General features: G+C 46.2%; 1 protein-coding gene and 1 pseudogene across 2 annotated transcripts; one reads left to right on the top strand and one right to left on the bottom strand.

Annotated features, from left to right (window-relative positions):
- Positions 1–10,288: 10,288 nt before the first annotated feature.
- On the top strand, positions 10,289–12,218 carry LOC146200855 (uncharacterized). The gene is made up of 3 exons (XM_084595607.1): positions 10,289–10,353; positions 10,603–10,930; positions 10,990–12,218. The coding sequence occupies exons 1-3, from the start codon at positions 10,332–10,334 to the stop codon at positions 11,684–11,686; spliced, it is 1,047 nt and encodes a 348-aa protein (XP_084451733.1). The 5' UTR covers positions 10,289–10,331; the 3' UTR covers positions 11,687–12,218.
- A 930-nt stretch (positions 12,219–13,148) lies between these two features.
- LOC146200854 (uncharacterized) lies at positions 13,149–15,154 on the bottom strand (annotated as a pseudogene). The gene is made up of 2 exons (XR_014705273.1): positions 14,759–15,154; positions 13,149–13,775 (listed from the first exon to the last, which is right to left on the bottom strand). The product of XR_014705273.1 is annotated as an uncharacterized LOC146200854 (transcript).
- Between the last annotated feature and the right edge of the window lie 3,597 nt (positions 15,155–18,751).

The following is an 18,751-nucleotide window of genomic DNA, read 5'->3' as shown; positions in this document are numbered from 1 at the left end:
TCCAGGGACGAGAGTTACCCTGAATTCCTGTACAATTTAAGAGTCAATTTGGGCGAGTGGCTAAAGAGCACAGATTTCTACAGTGATAGGGACGCTGTAGTCGATCGAATTCTTTTGGAGCAATTTTATAACTGCCTCCCAGAAAAAGAAAGAAATTGGTTACAGGACCGAGGCGACATTAAGTCGGCAACTGAAGCTGCCGAACTCATTGAGGAGTACGCTTCGCGCCGACAATTCAGCAACCCAGCAGTGGATAGGCCCCGCAATCCCAAGTTGAGTGTGAATAACCGTCAGAAAAGGCACTTTGCTAGATTTGCAAACGAAGAAAGGAAGGCTTCTTCAGGCAAACGCCCTAGAAAGGACGGCAGTGAGAAAAGTGGGGAAGTGACCAACGCGCAGAACACAAAGAACAAGCTTGGGGCTAGGAAGCTGCTCACATGCTTTAGGTGTAATGAGCAGGGTCACATTACCGTCAACTGCCGGAAAGAAAAGATTGCTTTTCGTATGTCAGTGACTGCGATGAAAATATGCAGCTTTTGGAACCCTACCTGCATGACCTAGTAGTCAACGAGAAGCCTTGCAAGGTACTGCGCGATTCGGCCGCAACGATGGATGTTGTCCTTCCGGCGTATGTGTCGCCTTCCGACTATACAGGACAGTGTGAATGGATCCGCCAGGTAGTGAACAGAGTGTGTGCTTGCCAATCGCGAACATGGTCATCGAGGGCCCTTTCGGCGAGTTAACAACCGAGGCTGCCGTTTCAGGAAAGCTTCCTAAGTGCTATCCGTATTTGTTTTCCAACAAATCGGACATGCTACTGCGAAAGAGGGGCATCCTTTTAGGAGACAGAGTTGTGCAAGCCTTAACACGTTCAAAGGCACGCGAACTAGCTACACTGCTCATACCCGAAAAATCCACAGCGGATGAAACGGCAGTTAAAACAGTGGTCGATGCGGAAGATAGCGGGTCAGAAAACTTTGAGAGCGAGGCATCTCAGATAAGTCAACTTGAAAGTGAGCTTGATGAGACGCGGAATGAGGACGTTCTTGAGAGTAACCTCTTGCCGCCAGTGTCTAGTAATCCCACGAGACTTTTAAGTGGAACCCGAGAGGACTTAGCTATGGAGCAAGCCAATGATCCCAAGCTACAGGAGATAAGGGAGCGCCACCGCGCCACTAAGACAGCAAAGAATATTTCTTTCGAGATGAGAAAGGGAGTGCTGTATCGCTTATTCAAGGATAAGCGCGGAGTAGAGCGGGACAAATTAGTCGTTCCCCAAAAGTACCGCGAAGACTTACTGCGACTTTCCCATGGCAGCTCGTGGTCATGTCACCTTGGAATAAGGAAAACAAAGCAGAGACTGTTGCAAGAATACTATTGGCCTGGATGTTTTAAGGACACGGAAAATTTTGTACGGTCATGCGACACGTGCCAGCGGGTTGGAAAGGCGCAAGATAAGTGGAAAGCTCCGATGGTGTTAGTACCAATCATTACCGAGCCATTTCACCGGTTAGTAATAGATGTAGTTGGGCCACTTCCTGTGACAGAGTCAGGGTACCGTTATATCCTCACTATGTTATGCCCAGCCACAAAGTTTCCAGAAGCTGTTCCGCTGCGCGAGGTGACGTCCGAGAGTGTAGTGGATTCGCTGCTGTCAGTGTTTGCACGAGTTGGATTCCCTTCCGAGGTCCAAAGTGATCAGGGTAGCGTTTTCACAAGTGTCCTCACCACCTCATTTCTCGAGCGATGCGGCATTAAGATAGTGCATAGCTCGATCCACCATCCGCAGAGCAACAGCGTAGAAAGATGGCATTCTGTTCTCAAACGAGTCCTGAGGGGACTGTGCTAGAAAAACAAGCGCGAATGGGATGCCTGCCTGCCTGCAGCACTTTTCGCTTTGCGGTCAGTGCCGCACGAATCCACTGGATGTAGCCCAGCCGAGTTGGTGTACGGAAAGTCACTGCGCTCACCTTTGCGAATGGTGCGCGAAGCCTGGGAGGGGCGCGGAGAAGACCCAACAGTAGTAGAATTCATTCTGAACCTCTTGAATCGCTTACATAACACTAAGGAACTCGTCGAGGCCAGCATGAAGTCAGCCCAGGCTCGTTCCAAAGTGTACTATGATAAGTCAGCCCGTCAAAGGACGTTTCATATCGGGGACCAGGTGATGTTGCTGAGAGGTTCAAGGCAGAATAAGCTCGAAGTACAGTGGGAAGGACCTGCTGAAGTCGTTGCAAAGCTTTCTAACACTAACTACGCAGTGAAAATGCCCGGTAGGCATAAAGAAGTGCGCATTTATCATTGCAATCTTATGAAGCCTTATGTGCAGAGGGAAACCGTGGTAAATCTAATGTTAAACCTTCCCGAGGAGATGGGGGATAACTTGATTTGCCTCAGCGGAAAAGGAAGTAACGCTCAGGAGCTTCTCAAAAAGACGGAGCAGAGAGGAGAACTAAAGAAATCCCAGCTGTCCGATCTGGGCGAGATAATAACTGAGTTTGAGGCCTGCTTCGTGGACAGGCCAGGCAGAACTGATTTGACTGAGCACGATATTGAGCTGACTTCAGACGTGCCAGTGCGATGAAGGTGCTACCGATTCTCTCCAAGGCAAAGAGAAATTCTGGATAGGGAAGTAACTCGCATGCTGGAATTGGGAGTAATAAAACCCTCGGAAAGCGATTATGCTTCGCCTATGATCTTAGTAGAAGCTCCAGGTAAAGACCGTAGGCCTGTGGTAGACTACCGAAAGCTAAATTCTCTCACCAGGGATCAAGTGTATCCTATTCCGAATATTGAGGAGAGAGTAGAACAGGTCAGTAGAGCGGCATATGTGACTACGCTGGACCTTACTCGAGGATACTGGCAAGTACCGCTCACTGAACGCGCCACCAGATACGCGGCTTTCGTTACTCCGACGGGCAGCTACCAGCCAACAATGATGAGTTTCGGGCTCAAAAATGCTCCATTTTGCTTTTCCGGACTCATGGATAGGGTTTTAAAGGGGTGTGAAACATTCGCGGTGCCTTATTTAGATGACATTGCGGTTGTTTCCGACTCATGGGCGGACCATATGGTACATCTAAGAGCTGTACTGAGTCTTTTGCGTCAAGCTGGACTAACCGTAAAGGCCGAGAAATGTTGCCTGGCAAGGGCGACCGTGGACTACTTGGGTCACAATGTAGGTCAAGGTTTCAGGAAACCCAGCGAGATTAAGATTTCTGCGGTAGCAGACTACCCGCGGCCGAGCACGAAGACTGAAATTCGAGCATTCCTGGGTCTGACTGGATACTACAATCACTACATCCCTAACTATTCAGGTTTGGCCAGCCCTCTGTCCGACGCTCTCCGCAAGACAGAACCGACAAATGTAGTCTGGGACGAACAAAAGGAAGCCTCCTTCGTAAACCTGAAGGCTGTGCTGATTAGCCGTCCAGTATTGCGAGCTCCAGACTATGACCGAGAATTCACGGTCCAGTGTGATGCAAGTGATCGAGGGCTAGGTGCTGTTCTCTGCCAGAGAGATGACGACGGTAATGAGCACCCCGTGCTCTACCTGAGCAGGAAACTGAGTTCCAGAGAGAGGGTTTATTGCGCGTCAGAGAAAGAGTGCGCTTGCTTGTAAGGGCCATTCAAAAATTGCAGTGCTATCTTGGAGGGGCCAAATTCACCGTAGAGACGGGCCATTGTCCCCTGGCTTGGCTGCAAACTGCGACATCGAAGAACAGTCGCCTTCTTAGGTGGAGCTTGATTTTACAGCAGTACAATTTTGAAATAAGATACAAAAAGGGGAAGTTAAATGGGAATGCGGACGCGCTTAGCCGCTGTTTCTAAGCGGTCCGAGGTGTTCCTCATCATGTATCCAAATTGATAATCAGGTTTTTTTTCGTGCGCTTGTATATGTGTGACTATGTAAAGCAGCACGTTTGGTTTTCTAGGCATACATGGGTCCTGAACGTCTTGAGTGTGGGCATTTCTCGAACAACGATGGCAGTTTTCTTTGAACCTGGTCTCTTCAGACGGGAGCCGAGTGCTTGCTTGGACGTGTGGTTGAGTTCCAGAGACAGCTCAAGCAATTGGGCCTACGGCAATCAAGACAACGCGACAAGCAACAGCGAGCTTCAAGCATTCATGTGCAGGCCATTAAGTCGTCTCTTCATGCAGCAGCTGCGACTGCTGCCCTCCGTGACTCTTCTGGCGGGGGAGGAGGCTGTTATGACCGTGCATCATCCGCACTTGCGCGCTCTATTGTTCGCCTGTGGGCATGGTTATGTGGTGTTGGTGCAAGGGCGCTAAGTGAGTCTGTTTTGCTTTGTTGAAACCCTGCAAATGCCAAATTGGCCCTGTCAAGGGAACGTCTAGAAACAAATACAAAGAAATGTCGCCCTGTGGGAAAAGGCCGGAAGTGCTTTCGTTCAATTGTTCACCCTTCCCGTCGAGAAGCCCTATGGTCAAGTGAGGAATGTCTATTGTCCAAAGGAGACGACGTCCGCTGACGTGCAGGACAAGAAAGGAGCAGGGTGATTGCGGCCATTAGAGGATTTCCCGGGAATACAGGAAAGATTTGCAATTGCTGGAAAGGGACAATGCTGGGAGCAGTATGCGGCGCGCACGTGCACTTGGGTTTCTGAGAAGGAAATCCACTTACCGGAACCAGCATATCGAATCTTTGCTGAAGAATAGAAATGTACCTCCTCGCCGTTCCCAAGCTCTTCCCGCCAACAAGTGACCACGCCCAACGAAACAATGCCGGACCAGTCAGTGCATCAGACCATCAGTGAAGTGATGTGTTCGATTGGATGCCGATATCTGAGGGGCGTGCCCTGGAACTGGTTGGTCAGCATCTTCAGGGAGGGGCTGGACATAAGGGGTTTTAAGGACATTGCAGAGCACGAAAAGACGCTCTGAGCCCTCGGTAAACGGCTCATCCAGACGCTTCTCGCTATGAACTCCTAACGCTTGCCGTTTTGCTGATGTGCCCTTCTTTTTCATGTAAATAATCATGTAAACAAGTTTTCTCAAAGTGCCATTAAACCTGCTTGTATATATTTTACAAACTTCGAAGATTCAATCCTTTATGACCCCGGAGTCTCTGCACGCTACCAAGTGAAGGCCGGGTCGACTTAGCTCCAGCGTCACGACAATGCTTCTAAACTCGATCGGCGATGTCAGAGATAAGAAATAAAGAATAAAACCAAGTGCACTGCGCTATTTACTTTTTTTTTGCGGGCTGTCGTCGCCTTGTTCAATTTTCATTGCCGTGCAGTAAAAACGCCCCCCCCCTTCTCCCCTCTATTTTTTCAGTAGGTCGGCGGGTGAGAGTGGTTAGGGGGAGGGCGCTAGCTTTCTCGTTGTTGTACGGCATTTGAATTTGAGGTTAAAGGAGTAAATTGCCAATGGCGAATTCGAACCACATACAAGGCTGTTGTGCGCACTGATTTTCAAAGTGAACTGTAGCGTTTTTTTTCGCAAAAAAATCAAAAATAATTTATTTGAATGCTTTAGCAAAAATTTTTGTCTACTCTTTGGGCTCTGGTTGTGTTCCAACAGGATCAACCACTTTCACATGGATCGCCACTGACCAAGGCGGAGAGCATTCTACTTGTCATGGGCCATAGCCTGAGGCACTGTACATCAAAGGAGGCAACTGAGAGTGTGCTGAAGCTAGTAGAGGCACATCTTCCACAAGGAACAGACTTTCCCTCAACAAAGTACAGTTTTTCAAGAACTTCTCCGGGAGCAACAGCAAAACAATACACTTTTATTGCAGTGCATGCAGTTCATACATAGGTGCACTTGAAAAAAGTGCAATTAGGTTAATATGTTCACGCTGCAAGAAAGAGCATTGTGAAGAGAACTTAAATGCAGAGTCTAGCTATTTCTACACCCTCGATTTTGAATCCCAAATTAAGGATATCCTTGAAGAAAAGGGCAGTTACCTTAAAATCCATGCCTAGATATATGATGTTAGTGATATCAATGTGGTGCTTACTACGAACTGCCAGTGCAGCCTGGTGACCTCACTGTCACATTTAACACTGATGGTGTGCCACTGTACGAGAGTTCTGGTTGCGTGATGTGGCCACTCCTTCTTCAAGTGAATGAACTCGATTATAATGACAAGATGCAAAGGCTGCTACTGGCTGGACTCTTGTTTGGCTCCAGAATACCAGCGATGAACACATTCCCATTACCTTTTGTCCATAAAATTAACAGCCTTTCAAGTGAAGGCATCACTTGGAAAGACTGTACGGGCAAAGAAGGCACATCAAAGGGGTTTCCAGGACCGTGCACTGTTGACAGTGTGGCAAGGTGCGAGGTCATGTGTATGACGCGGTGTAATGGGGAGCATGGATGTGCGTGGTGCGAAGAACCTGGAGAAGTCGTCAGCAAAGGTAGAGGCCACTGCCGTGTTTACCCATGCGCGCATGTGCTTCAAGCGTTAGGACACACGAGTCATTTCTTAAGTATGCAAACAAAGCCAAAACACAGCCAAAGCAAGTCAGCTGTGGTATTAAAGGGCTTAGCATTCTAACTATGCTTGCTTTTTCAGCTTCAGTTCCAACTTTGTGGTTGATTATATGCATGCCGGTTGCTCGGACTTCGTTAAAACAACAACAATGCTGTGGCTTGAATCAGAAAACTGCAGAGGATTTCGAGTTCGTCAGTGCATCGAGGAGCTAAGTGCTAAGCTTATTATCATGACTCCTACGTGGGAGCAGTCTCGCTTGCCACGGCCTCTGTCAGAAGTGGGGCGGTGGAAATCTTCAGAGTGGAGAAACTGGCTGTTATTTTACTCTCCAGTACTGTTGTCTGGCTATCTATCATCAAAAACTATTACAACTGGTTGAATTTTGTTGAAATGATGCACTGCATGTTGGCTCCTTCAGTTTCAATGGAGACAATTGGGGTCTTGAGGACAAAAATGAAGAAGTTCCTAAAAGAATATGAAATATTGTATGGCAAGGAAAGCATGACATACAATGCTCACCTGCTTATTCATCTCACTGACAGCATACAGCAATGGGGGCACTTGTGGGGATATTCCCTGTATCCATTTCAATCCATGAATGGTAAGTTTGGAAAGTTTGTTTGCGGGACCAAGTATGCTGAAATTCAAATCATTGATAAGGTTTTCCTTTTGTCAGCACTGCCTAAACTTTGGCAGCACAAACAATAAAAAAGGAACTGGTATAAGTCTTCAATTTTGGACTGTTATAAAGGGCTATAGCTTGAGAAAAAGCTATACCAAAGTTGTCGCAATAGTGCTTTATTGCAGAGGGACGTCATGTAGTGGGGCGATTCATTTCAGAAAGATGAGTGTAGGGCATTTCTGTTTTTGTACTGCCGACCTTGACAGATCTAGAAGATGCAACTCTTTTGTTGAATCTGGGCCGACGTTTGGACGCATTCTTGATATTAAGGTTGTATGCGGCTGCACAGCAAAGGGTTGTGCTTGCGACCACCACGCAGCAAACATCGGTGTTAAAATTGAGGTGTTCAAAGTAAGGCAGGGCCTACTGACCAGTGTCAACGATGCTAATAGCTTCACACTTGTGCAGGCAGAACCTACAGGTCTATTTACAATGGTGTCTGCAACATCCATGACGAAGTGCATGGCCGTTATGTGTAATGGAGAAACGTATTTGCGCTCTTTGTCAGAAATGATGGTTCTGGAGGCTTCGCGAATTAATTTTCCTGTGTTGTACAAGCACGGCATGAAATTTTGTTCCTTGAAAGGATATTCACTATCCAAAATCTTACTTTCAATCACCCAAATTCCGGTCCAGCCAAAGAAGCACGACAACCGTTGGAGCTATGCATAGATCATAGGGACCCAATCATGTAATTTCAGCTAGAAGAGCCTGGCGTATGCATTACAGTTAAGTTTTTTTTCACGCCTCATGTGGCCTAAACCGCAGCTTCCACATCACGGCTGTTATCCATTTACTCTACACGCAATCCAAAAGAGCACGAAGAAATATTATAATATCTTATGTAGCTATTGTAGGATAATACACCTAGCGATCCATGTATATTAGTGTGTAAAGCAGATGTTCTGAAACTGGGCTCTACGGGCTGTTTTTGTGGGTTCCGCGAGCTGCTATGGACTGCCCCCGGCGGCCCCTTCCATTCCGCCCACTAACACTGTCCCATTTCTTAAGGTGGGACTATAGGCACGGTGCCTGGTTCATTGAAACATCGTATAAGATATATCTTGCACCGTGGTTGAAACATTTTAGAGCAATATAATTATCTTACCCGTGTCGCTCCGTCAGCGTATAGGGGGTATGCACTGGGGCCTGATCCCCGAGATGGCGCCACCGTCATTCCGGCTTGCGCGCCATGCTTACGGTCATTCCGTTCCAGTTATCCGGCAAGATGGCAGTCCGGATAAGTTAGCTGTGTTTTTGGAGCCCGCGAATTCATCATTCAACCTGTCTTAGCGTGCACGCATCCGTCAATGTGAGCAACGTGTTCGCAGTGCTGCCGTCTTTGGTTGTTACGAGTGTCAAAACTATCATTGCATGTTCACGAGTACCTGCGGTGCCGGCGTGTTGCACACGCGAGAATGGTGAACTGCGTTGTGTTTGGCTGCAGCAACCACACAAAAAAGAAGCCCGGCGACCAAAATGTCGCACAGGTGGGCTTCTTTTCCATACCTAAGGTTGTAAAAAACCAGTGCCGGAAGACCGAAGAGACGACTGCTCGTAGGAGGGCAGAGTGGTTTCGCCGGATCAACCGCAAGGACTTGAACCACTCAGCAAATCACTACCGAGTCTGCGGCAAGCACTTCTCAGGTGAGCGAATTAAGATGCCTAGATGAATTATTGCCAGTTCAATGTACATTTAACGATGACCAGCGCAGCTCAGCAGTACCGTCTCGTAGGTGGCAAGGGTCAGCGACAGTCGCTACTAAAACCTAGCATCCGCGCGACGACCTCGACACGGCATTTTCGTCCAATTTATTGATGTTAGCGCTTGAATGATTGCTGTGTTTTGTACATTGTTTCAAAAAGGAATAAGCTCTGTGCCGAATGTAGCAAACGTTGTTATTATGCCTCAATTGAGTAGCGCTGTGCGGACGTGTACACATATGCACGGTAGAAGGAGAAACGCGTTCCGATTAATTTTGGCAGGAGATCGGACTGCGTCCTTCTGAACCAGCGCTGTAGATTTGTCGGTTCTACTGATGGCCCGTGCGTCTCGCGTTTTCCGCGACTGCACTTCCGCGAACACGTATGAGCACAACTCGAAAAAGTGCAGAACTCGATAAAGAGACCTAGAGCAGTAGAATAAGCTAGACCTCTCTACTTTATTGTAGTTTTCGTATGTAAAATTCCAGCATACATGGAACACTCTGATGAATGCAGTTGTTTAAAGGTTGACAGTTTATTTTTTGCAGGCCGACCAGCATATGCAATGGCCGAGGCAGACCCAGACTGGGCACCATCTCTTCACTTAGGGCATGGCAAACATGTGGACTCTGGAAGTTTGGCTTCCAGGTAGGTGTTCTTATTTCTCCAGGTGCCAGTTACACTACAAAAATATTCCTATGTTCAAGTGGTTTATGCCTTCAGCACAAAATTATTGAGAACTTCACTAATTTTGGTGGCTCATGCATGTTTCACTGACGATAAGAATTCTAGGGTTGTATGTAGCCTCCTTTGCACAAAGAATGTGTAAGCAGGCCAAGTTCTGGGGGTGGCCCACCTAAATATGGAAGTCAGTGGACTTACTTGATTTAGGTCAGACATCAGTGTTGGTCATATTATGACCAACACTTCAATACCTAGTCATATGACGAGGAGAAATTTTGGCTGTCCAGGGGGCAAATTCTGCGGGTGGGGTCAGACCACCCAAATTTTGAGATTATCACTAATACTAAAATTAGGTTGGACACCTAATTTGATCAAATCAAATTTTGTGTGTCCTGAAGGCCAGTTTTGCGGTTGCGGCCAGACATTTCTTGCACTCTTCTTTGCCGAGGGCTCCAGTGCAGTCTTCTGGCTATGGGACCCTTGCCTATTTTTATGCACTGTGTAAATATGTTCAAGGTCATTAACTTTCACTTTCAAAAAAAAAAAATGTTGGGCTAGTTGGTTCATCGAGAGGAAGGGATTGTATAGCAGCACTGTTTTCAGTCACCATGAGTCTGTTCATGCTTATGCGTTAATATTTCCAGGTACAAGAGAAAGCAAAGACGCTCAGAAAGAAGATCCAGTCCCCTCAGAGAATGTCAAGTGAGCCCGAACACAATGACGGATAATATTCTTTCCGAGGACACAGTTTCATCTGCCGAGGATGAAGAATCGGCTCAGCCGCCGGTTTCTATGGAAGTCTGTGAAAGTACAGGTAATAAGTAATACAAGTTTTATTCTGTATATCAATTCAATTCACTCTATTCCGTTTGGAAATAGTGGTACAAGAACGGGTGACAAAAGCCCCTGCGACCTTAGCAAGCTGCTAGTTTGGGACCATGCAATAAATGCACAGAATTGCGTACCCATGTGTCAATAACGAAAAATTGTGTAGCCTTTTACAATGTATTCTGTTTGGAAGAAATTCCTGGTGCTATGATCATGCTTATCTGCATTTTTTCAGGGAAGGCTGACTTCAGTCAAGTCACCGAGTTAACGATGGCTAACCTAGGACAGCTCGAGGAAGAAAACAGGCATCTCCTCTCAGAGCTTGCATCCACAAAAGAGAAGCTTGGCATGCACATTTTATCAGAAGACATCCTAGAAACAAGAGAGGACATGGTCCAGTTTTACACTGGACTGCCCGACTTTACAATACTGCTTGCCTTTTTCAACGTACTAAAGGAAGGTGTGATGCACTCAAGCCGGAACAGTTTAACGGCATTCCAAGAATTTTTCATTTTTCTAATCCGCCTTCGGCTCAACACTCCTCTTCAAGATTTGGCCTACAGGTATACCTTGTTATTTGCTTTCTTGTGATGCAAGTTGCTGACAGCCTTTATATTTTCAGGTTCCATGTGTCACAATCCACAGTATCAAGGATTTTCAACAAGTGGCTGGACATGGCCTACGTGCGGCTTTCCCGTACTGTGCACTGGCCTGAACGCGAGACACTTCGGACAACCATGCCCATGACATTTCGCAAGTCATTTGGTGTAGAAGTGGCTGTTGTCCTCGACTGCTTTGAGATATTCATTGAGCGGCCTTCATCTATGTTACCCCGATCGCATACTTATTCACACTACAAAAGCCACAATACTGTAAAATATCTCATTGGTATCGTACCACAAGGTGTTGTCACATTTATATCTAGAGGATGGTGCGGCCGGACTAGCGATAAAGTTATTGCAGAGACATGTGGTGTTCTCAACAACCTTTTACCAGGGGATATAGTTCTAGCTGATCGGGGATTCACAATTGCCGACAGTGTAGGTTTACATTGTGCAAAGCTGGCCATACCTGCTTTCACTAGAGGTAAGCAGCAACTATCTGCTGTTGATGTAGAAAAGACTCGAAAAATAGCAAACGTGAGGATCCATGTCGAAAGAGTGATTGGACTTGTGCGTAACAAGTATAAAATCTTAAAGCACACACTCCCTGTAGAAGTACTCGCTGCGGAAGAAAATGGGCCAACAGTACTCGACAAGATTGTTTTTGTTTGTGCAGCACTGTGCAATATGAACAACTCAACTGTGCCATTTGGGTGAAATCACACACTATTGTTTCGCATAAGCAGTCATTTGAAGGACAAAAAGTACACGAAACAGTGCATTTCTCCTAAGAGTGAGCTAGGATAAAATGTGTCCCATCATTCTCTCTGCATGGATTCTGATTGATTTAATCTGTGCGACACAGATTACAAGTTCGAAGAATTTACGGCCTTGCTATGTGCCATTGTTTGTATTATGTATGACAATGTCCCACCAAGCAATGGTGGGACATTTATTTCTTAAGTGATGCAAGTACACTTAGAAAATGGCTGTAAATAAAGGTGTTCTCAATTTTTTTTGTTACTTTCCCTGCGAAAAGGCAGAGGGAATCGCACTCAGCAGTGAAACTGATGCACACTGCAGATACCACACTGTTTATTTCCTTCACATGTTCTCCACGTGCATCTCACTTTTACACAAAGATGAAAGTTTGTCAGTTGCTACAAACAAATTAGGCCTTCTTACTTTGCTCTGTGCACTCGGGGCAGTACCATTTTTTCCCCTTAGGTGCTCTGTTCAGACCAACACATTGATAGTGGAACCAAACACGTTTGCACGTCTTGCTGTCACACATGACCATTCTGCCTGATTCGGGACCGCTACATACACAGTACACCTCATCCTGTGGTGCCGAGTCTTCATCACTAACCTCTTGTGGCTGTATACAAAGTTTTTCAGTCCAATAGCGGTAGCATAATTCTGGCAAAATGACCAGCTTAAAGTAAAGCGCACAACGTTGCAGCATTCTACTGCAAAACTGTGCGTCTTCATAGATTCGAAGAACAATATAATCCTTCAGTGTCCAAACAACAAAATCGCAGTATCTCACCTTGCACACAAAAATCTGCATTTGAACCTGGTAGAAGTAACTGTGGTCTGTTTTCAGCATCACTTTGTCATTTTCAATGGAAAGACATGATGAGTCAGACATTGCATAACTCCTGACTGACTCTTCTCTACTGTTATATGGGCATTTCACCTCAAGCACTCCCTGGCCACAACAGTCACAGCTGACCATGCCATCGGGCGTTGCAGCAAGAAATGGTCTTTCTTTGCAGATATGCAGACCTGACTGGCTGAACTTAAAGTTGACATGAATATTCTTTGATGCAGCAACATAAGCTTGTGTGGCCTTTTGTTCGTGTTCCTTTCCCCATGCTGTTTGTGGGCTTGAAAATTGAGCATGTTCGGGATAGCACAGCCTCTTTAGTAGAGACAACGAGGGGTTTGTCGTTGAAGTCCTGCACACAGCCTTGGCATTTGAAGCTGTGATACGGCCAGCTCTAAAGGCAAACCACTTGGAGCTCCTTGCCTGCTCTCTGGTTTCTTTTTCAATCAACTCAGCAACCTGAAAGACAGTGAAGATAAGCAGCAATGTTTTTCAATGACAATACTACGCATTCACAGTACATAAGGAGACTTAAGCGTCCCCAGTAATTTTTGATATTGCAGGGTAGTACAGCTGCAGGAAAACAGCTACACTAAGAGTAAGAAACATGCTGACTGGAGCTACTGTACCTCATGTTCAATTGACAGGCCTCCAGCCAGGGAAAAGCATTTCTCTCTTGTCTCACTCCACGTGCCCGGAACGTCCTCTTCCTGTAAATTTGTAAGGATGACTTGGGGAAACCTCACTGCTACAGGAATATAATGATGTGCGTAATTGGGTTCCAATGAGAGAAGCGCCGGCCGTCTTCCGCTGCTATGACAGGCTTGAAGAAACTCTGCCCATTCTGCATCTGTGGTCTCCTTGACAGCTCTTCTTTGCTTCTTCTTGCGAAGAGGCTCTTCCCCATCCATTAGCCTTTTCCTCATTGTTAATGACGAAAAATTTACATTCGAAACCTTTTTTTGGCTCTACGGATCGCACTGTTGGAGGCAGCCATGAGTTTTCCTTATCCGTACATACTTGCCCGTCCCGTCTCTTGACAACAGCATCAATGTAAAAAAGTACTGCTGCAACATGAGAGCAGGCTTCTCCGAGGCCTGCCTTGCATGTACAATGCGCAGCTTGCACTTCACCGTCTTCCTTGATGATAAGCCAAGGTGTCAATGGCTTGTCACTGACTGACTGGGAATGCCGGACCTGCATAAAGGATGGAAATGTGCTGAATGCCGCAGAACAAACTACTCCTAGAAACACCAGTTACAATAGAGACTGAAATTAAAAAAAAAAAAAAATGTCCGAAACGTTATTGCATATTTTTAACCTTTTCTCTAAAATCGCAGCGTTAGTGAAACCTCCTTATTCAATGTTTCCTTTGCTGTTTTAACCAACTGTAATTTGCAGAGGGCTTTTGATTAACAGGCTCATGGTGCTAAATGCTCGCACCCCCAGAATTGGCTCTCCGAACCCCGCAATTTGATTTGATGAAATTTGGCGTGCAAACTAATTCAAGTATGGCAAACTCAATGGTGTCCTTCACAACTGAAGGGAGCCAATCCCAAAATTTGACCCAACCGACGTCCAAAATTTGACATATTACCTTACTGGTGTTCAACCTAATTTCACTATGATCATCTTAGTTGTGCCTTCAAAATTCAGGTGGGCCAGTCATAAATTTCGCAAGCTTACGCAGTCTCCGCGCGTGAGACTACATACACCCTTGAAAATTTTTTATCCATTGTGCACCTGAACGTTTAGACAGACAAGCAAAGCGAACTAGGAACGATACATGAACTCTTTTACACACTTTTGGCTTTTCTATCACTGAAACGTGTACTGCAGTAGCGATGCCGTCTGAAACGTGTACTGCAGTAACGATGCCGTGATCCTAACGAGAAAGCAAGAAAAGCCAAAAGCAAAGTATGCATGACGAAAACGATGAGGTAAAACGGGGTAAATAGCAAAAATCGCAAAAAGCCGAGCCGTGTGACGGCCAGGCGTGTGATAACAGGTTGTGCTCTACGCGCGCTGCATTAGCAAACTGTGTGAAATCAGTCACAATGCCTCTTAGATTTAAGCTTTGCTGTTCACCCCGCTATCGCCACGTGTAAGCTTCACAGCGGAAAACGCGCATCGTACAAGCATTTTGCAGGCGTCGGGACTAAGAAAGGCAATCCGCTTACCTGACAAACGATGACGACGCGGCCGTCGGACAGCACCTTCAGGCACGGCTGCTGGACCCAACCGCTGGTCAGGAAGTTATGACCCTCCATTGCCTTGTAAGCTTTGAATTCATCTCGCGTCACAAAGCTTGTGGTGTGAACAAGGTAGTCTTTGATATCGGTGAAATCGACGCACGGGTAGAGAGCGACATCGCGACAAAGTTCTTCGCCTCGAAGGTCCAGCGGATCGACGCCGTCACAAAGACGCACCTTTTGCAAGTAGCGAGTTTTTTCTGCATCACACAGCTCGCGTGCGTAGGCACTTAAGCGCATTTTGTGCAAAATCCACAATTCCACTCACGGAGGGTAACAAGTGCGGGACGAAGGCACAAGCGTCGCGTCTGCGCGCGTCTCACTGCAAGCAGCACTGCGCCACCACGTCACGACCGCAAAAATGGCCGCAGTTGCCACCGACACTAGCGCCCCTTGTGTCTGACGTCATGTGCACAGCCCCTATAGGCACCGTCTGCGGCACAGACATGGCATCTCGCCAAGTGGCTGTACACCGCTTGCTTGTTGATTTATGACTGGAACATCGAGGGCGACGGGCCGACGGCAATTGGCGCCCTCACCCGCTCGCGCGCGTGGCGACTGAAGACATAGGCCATACAACCAAAGTTACCAAGACTGAAAAGCGTGCGTGTCTGTCTCATGGGCAGTTTTTTCGGGCGTTTCAATGGCATTAGTACAGCGGGCCGATGTTTCGTCGCTGGCGAGCCCATTTCCCTGAAAAATTGAGCTATCTGCCGAAGTAGAAAAATACGTCTGTGCCGCGTGCCGCAACGCTGCTAGAGCAGGCAGCAGCAGATAGCCGCACAAAGTCGACCGGGCCGCCACGTGCTAATGTGCGCAGCTCAGCCGGTCGACCCTTGTCCAAGCGCGTGGATGGATATCAGGTTGGTCTTGTGAATAGTTTTCTGCGTTATTCTCAATTTTGAGGCCTCGGCGTGATTTTATTTAAAAGTAGACATTCACTAGTTGATTGCCACACTCACGAAAACAAAAAATGCTTAAAAATAACTGAGAGAGAAATAAACCTGGGTGAGGTCGTGGCCAAGCACCATTGCCTAATTGTTACGGGGCCCCAGGGGTTCCTTGTCACATGTTGACGGGTCTTTGGTTTGCTTGCAGCTAGAATGTTTAACACTTGGTATAATATGTCCTCACAAACAACGAAACAGGCAGGCAAAGCAAAAGCATGGTATTTCATTAGTAATGGGATTGCCTTCATGTCATGGTATATAGATTGTCATAAAACTGTAAAATGATCATAACTATATATTTGACGCTTTATGTGTCAGTTATGTCACATATCGCTGACTAAAATTACCAGTTGATGTGCAGAGGTAGGAAGGGGCGCGGGGCGAAATGAATTGTAAAGACGCGAAAAGTGCCACTGACTGGCAAGTGTGATCTTCTCGTATAATTAATTATTCTGTTGTGAGGAATGCTTGAAAACACATGCCTTATAGTTTATGCCAAAGACTATATGCCGTTTTAACGTTGGACCGGCCCTGTGTACGTGCGTGTACCCTGGGAACACCAGCATTAACCCGATACTATACCGATACCGATCGGGAACCTGAGAGCTAGACGACACCCATCGGCGGCCGCGCCGCCGCATCGCCTCTTTTTATGTATGGCATGCAGTTCACTCTCCTTTCCCAAGCGCAGACCGCTGGCAGTATCTCGCCGGCAGTCTTTTGTCTTTTGCTTTGTTCTTTTATCTCCTGTTCCTTTCTAGCTCCTTGGACGAGTCACACATCCCCCTCACACTTTCAGAACGTCGGGAGAACATGTTGCTCTGTGGAATGGCAAGTCCGATAGAAGTAGGGCAACTTTAGCTAGGCCAGGTGCTTTAAAGGGGGAATTGAGAGTAAATGTACCCGATTGGTGCTCATACGGTTCTTACCTTTTTTTTCCCTGAAAAAGGTAGTCATTGTTAAAATGAGAAAGCAACTTAAAGCGTTAGAGAAAAAGAAAAACGAGCTTGGAGATGCCCACCGTCTGCCAGCTCTAAAAGGCTGTTTCGCGCTTAATATTTTCCGTTGGTACGGCATCAATGCGCGTTGGTAACTTTGCAGTCATGATCCGGAAGCCAAAAGGAGAAAAGTTGAATGTAGAGAATGCTTAGTAAAAGGCTTTCACCTATGCATGTGGCACGTGAAAGGTTCTGCTTGTGATATAACTACAACGAGTGACATTGAGAGTTTTGAGGACAGGGCTCGGTTACAGAGTGAGCCGCGCCACGCCTCCGGGTGCGAGTGACTCTAGTGACGCCACTGCTCGAGCGTACAGCATTTCTGTGGCCAGTGGACGTTTTTTTTTTTGTCTTCTCGTTTCGTTACGTGCACGTCATTCCATCCGCTCATGTGCATATAGCCTTTTGTGAGGAAGCAGGAATGCGGTGGCCGACCAGTGCGCGATGAGGCGCCAATGGGTCGTTTGAGCTTTGAGTGCTCAGAAGAGGCGCCTGGCCAAGCTGGAGTTTCCACGTAGCGTTTGACCCTTCATCGACAGCTTTCTTCTTCTTTTTTTTTTAAAGAACATCAGCTATTGCTCCCGTGACATACGTTGGTCCCGCATGCCTGTGTTCGGAGAAGAACTGTATACCGGGAAAGCAGGGGTGAGGAATAAAATGACGTCAATGCTGTTCGTATAATTTGCTTGGTATTTGATGAGCCGATATTCTTTCCCCAATCTTTGGTCAACTGACGGAAACTTTATTTTCCTTTCCCTGAACATCGATTGGTGGGAAGAGACGGCTAATCTCTGATTGCTTGCCGTCCCCACCAAGGCGGATACAGAGGGCTTAAATCTAAGCGCTCTGCGGGAAACCAGGGCTGAATTCGTCTGATCAACGGGTCAGACATTTTAATGGTTTTCTCCTTGCTTGTGTCTTATGTGTAAATATTCAGTCGTGCCATCAAGTAATGTGAATGTTTGCGAGTCCGAATTCTCAATTTATCAAGATCAAGAACATTGATAAAGTGTTTCCTCACCTGGCCACCTGAAGGGTAAATAAACTCAACTACCCCTAAGAAATTTTAGTTCCTTTTAGGATAAACGTAAGTAAGGTGTGCTAACACATTCCTCGTTTGCGTGGTGGATTTCGCGTGCACGCTCCTCGTTTTTTTTCCACCGCCATTTTGATCGCTTTTAAACGCCGTGTTGGCTGTGTATACTGTTCCTTTTACCGATTCTATTTTGTTTTTTTTCCACGCCTTTCGCACCGTCGATTTTATCGCCTTTAATCTTTCCGTATTCTTTATTTTACTTTTTGGACGTGAATAACTGCCTTCTCAGATCGCAGGGCCTCACCTTGGCTCCACCCCTTTATGCATGCTTACATACATGTATGCTATGTTGCGAAATAGAATTTCTCTTGTTGGCGCCTGCATCTGTACTTTCTTTTGTGTGTTTTCGTGTAGTTCTTACCGCTGTTCTTTATATGAATGCAACACCAACTAGCCCGGCACTTCGCAGTTGTGAAGTTCAATACAAGTGTTTCATTAAGAAGTCTCATTGAGGCAATTTTATAAAATTCGGATTCACTGCGAACCGAGCACATAAAATGGAAGCACAAAACAACTTATATACAATTACCTGCTTAAAATATTTTATTGAAACCGCTCTATAGACTGTTTTTACTAAACCAAAGAAAGCCCATGTAGTAGGAAAACAAAACGCTTTCGATACATTTGACTCATTAGGAAATTTTAGCGCGCCAATTCTAAAAAATTTGGATTGACTAGAAATAGAGCGAGTTTATATAGTGAAAGCTGAAAACAAGTTCTGTACAAAGCAGACATTAAATAATTTTATTGAAACGTGTTTATAGATTTTGTTTTGATTTAAACGGAGCGAGTTCGTAAAATAAAAGCACCAAACAAGTTCAATTACTAAGCCAATGCTATAAAATTTGAATTGACTACAAACAGAGCGAGTTTATAT

The sequence above is a fragment of the Amblyomma maculatum genome, chromosome 2 (genome assembly GCF_055883805.1).
Source record: "Amblyomma maculatum isolate TAMU_Amacu chromosome 2, ASM5588380v1, whole genome shotgun sequence".
Classification (NCBI taxonomy): domain Eukaryota; kingdom Metazoa; phylum Arthropoda; class Arachnida; order Ixodida; family Ixodidae; genus Amblyomma; species Amblyomma maculatum.
The sequence above is the reverse complement of the archived record's forward strand: the minus strand, read 5'-3'. Positions and strand labels throughout refer to the sequence as shown.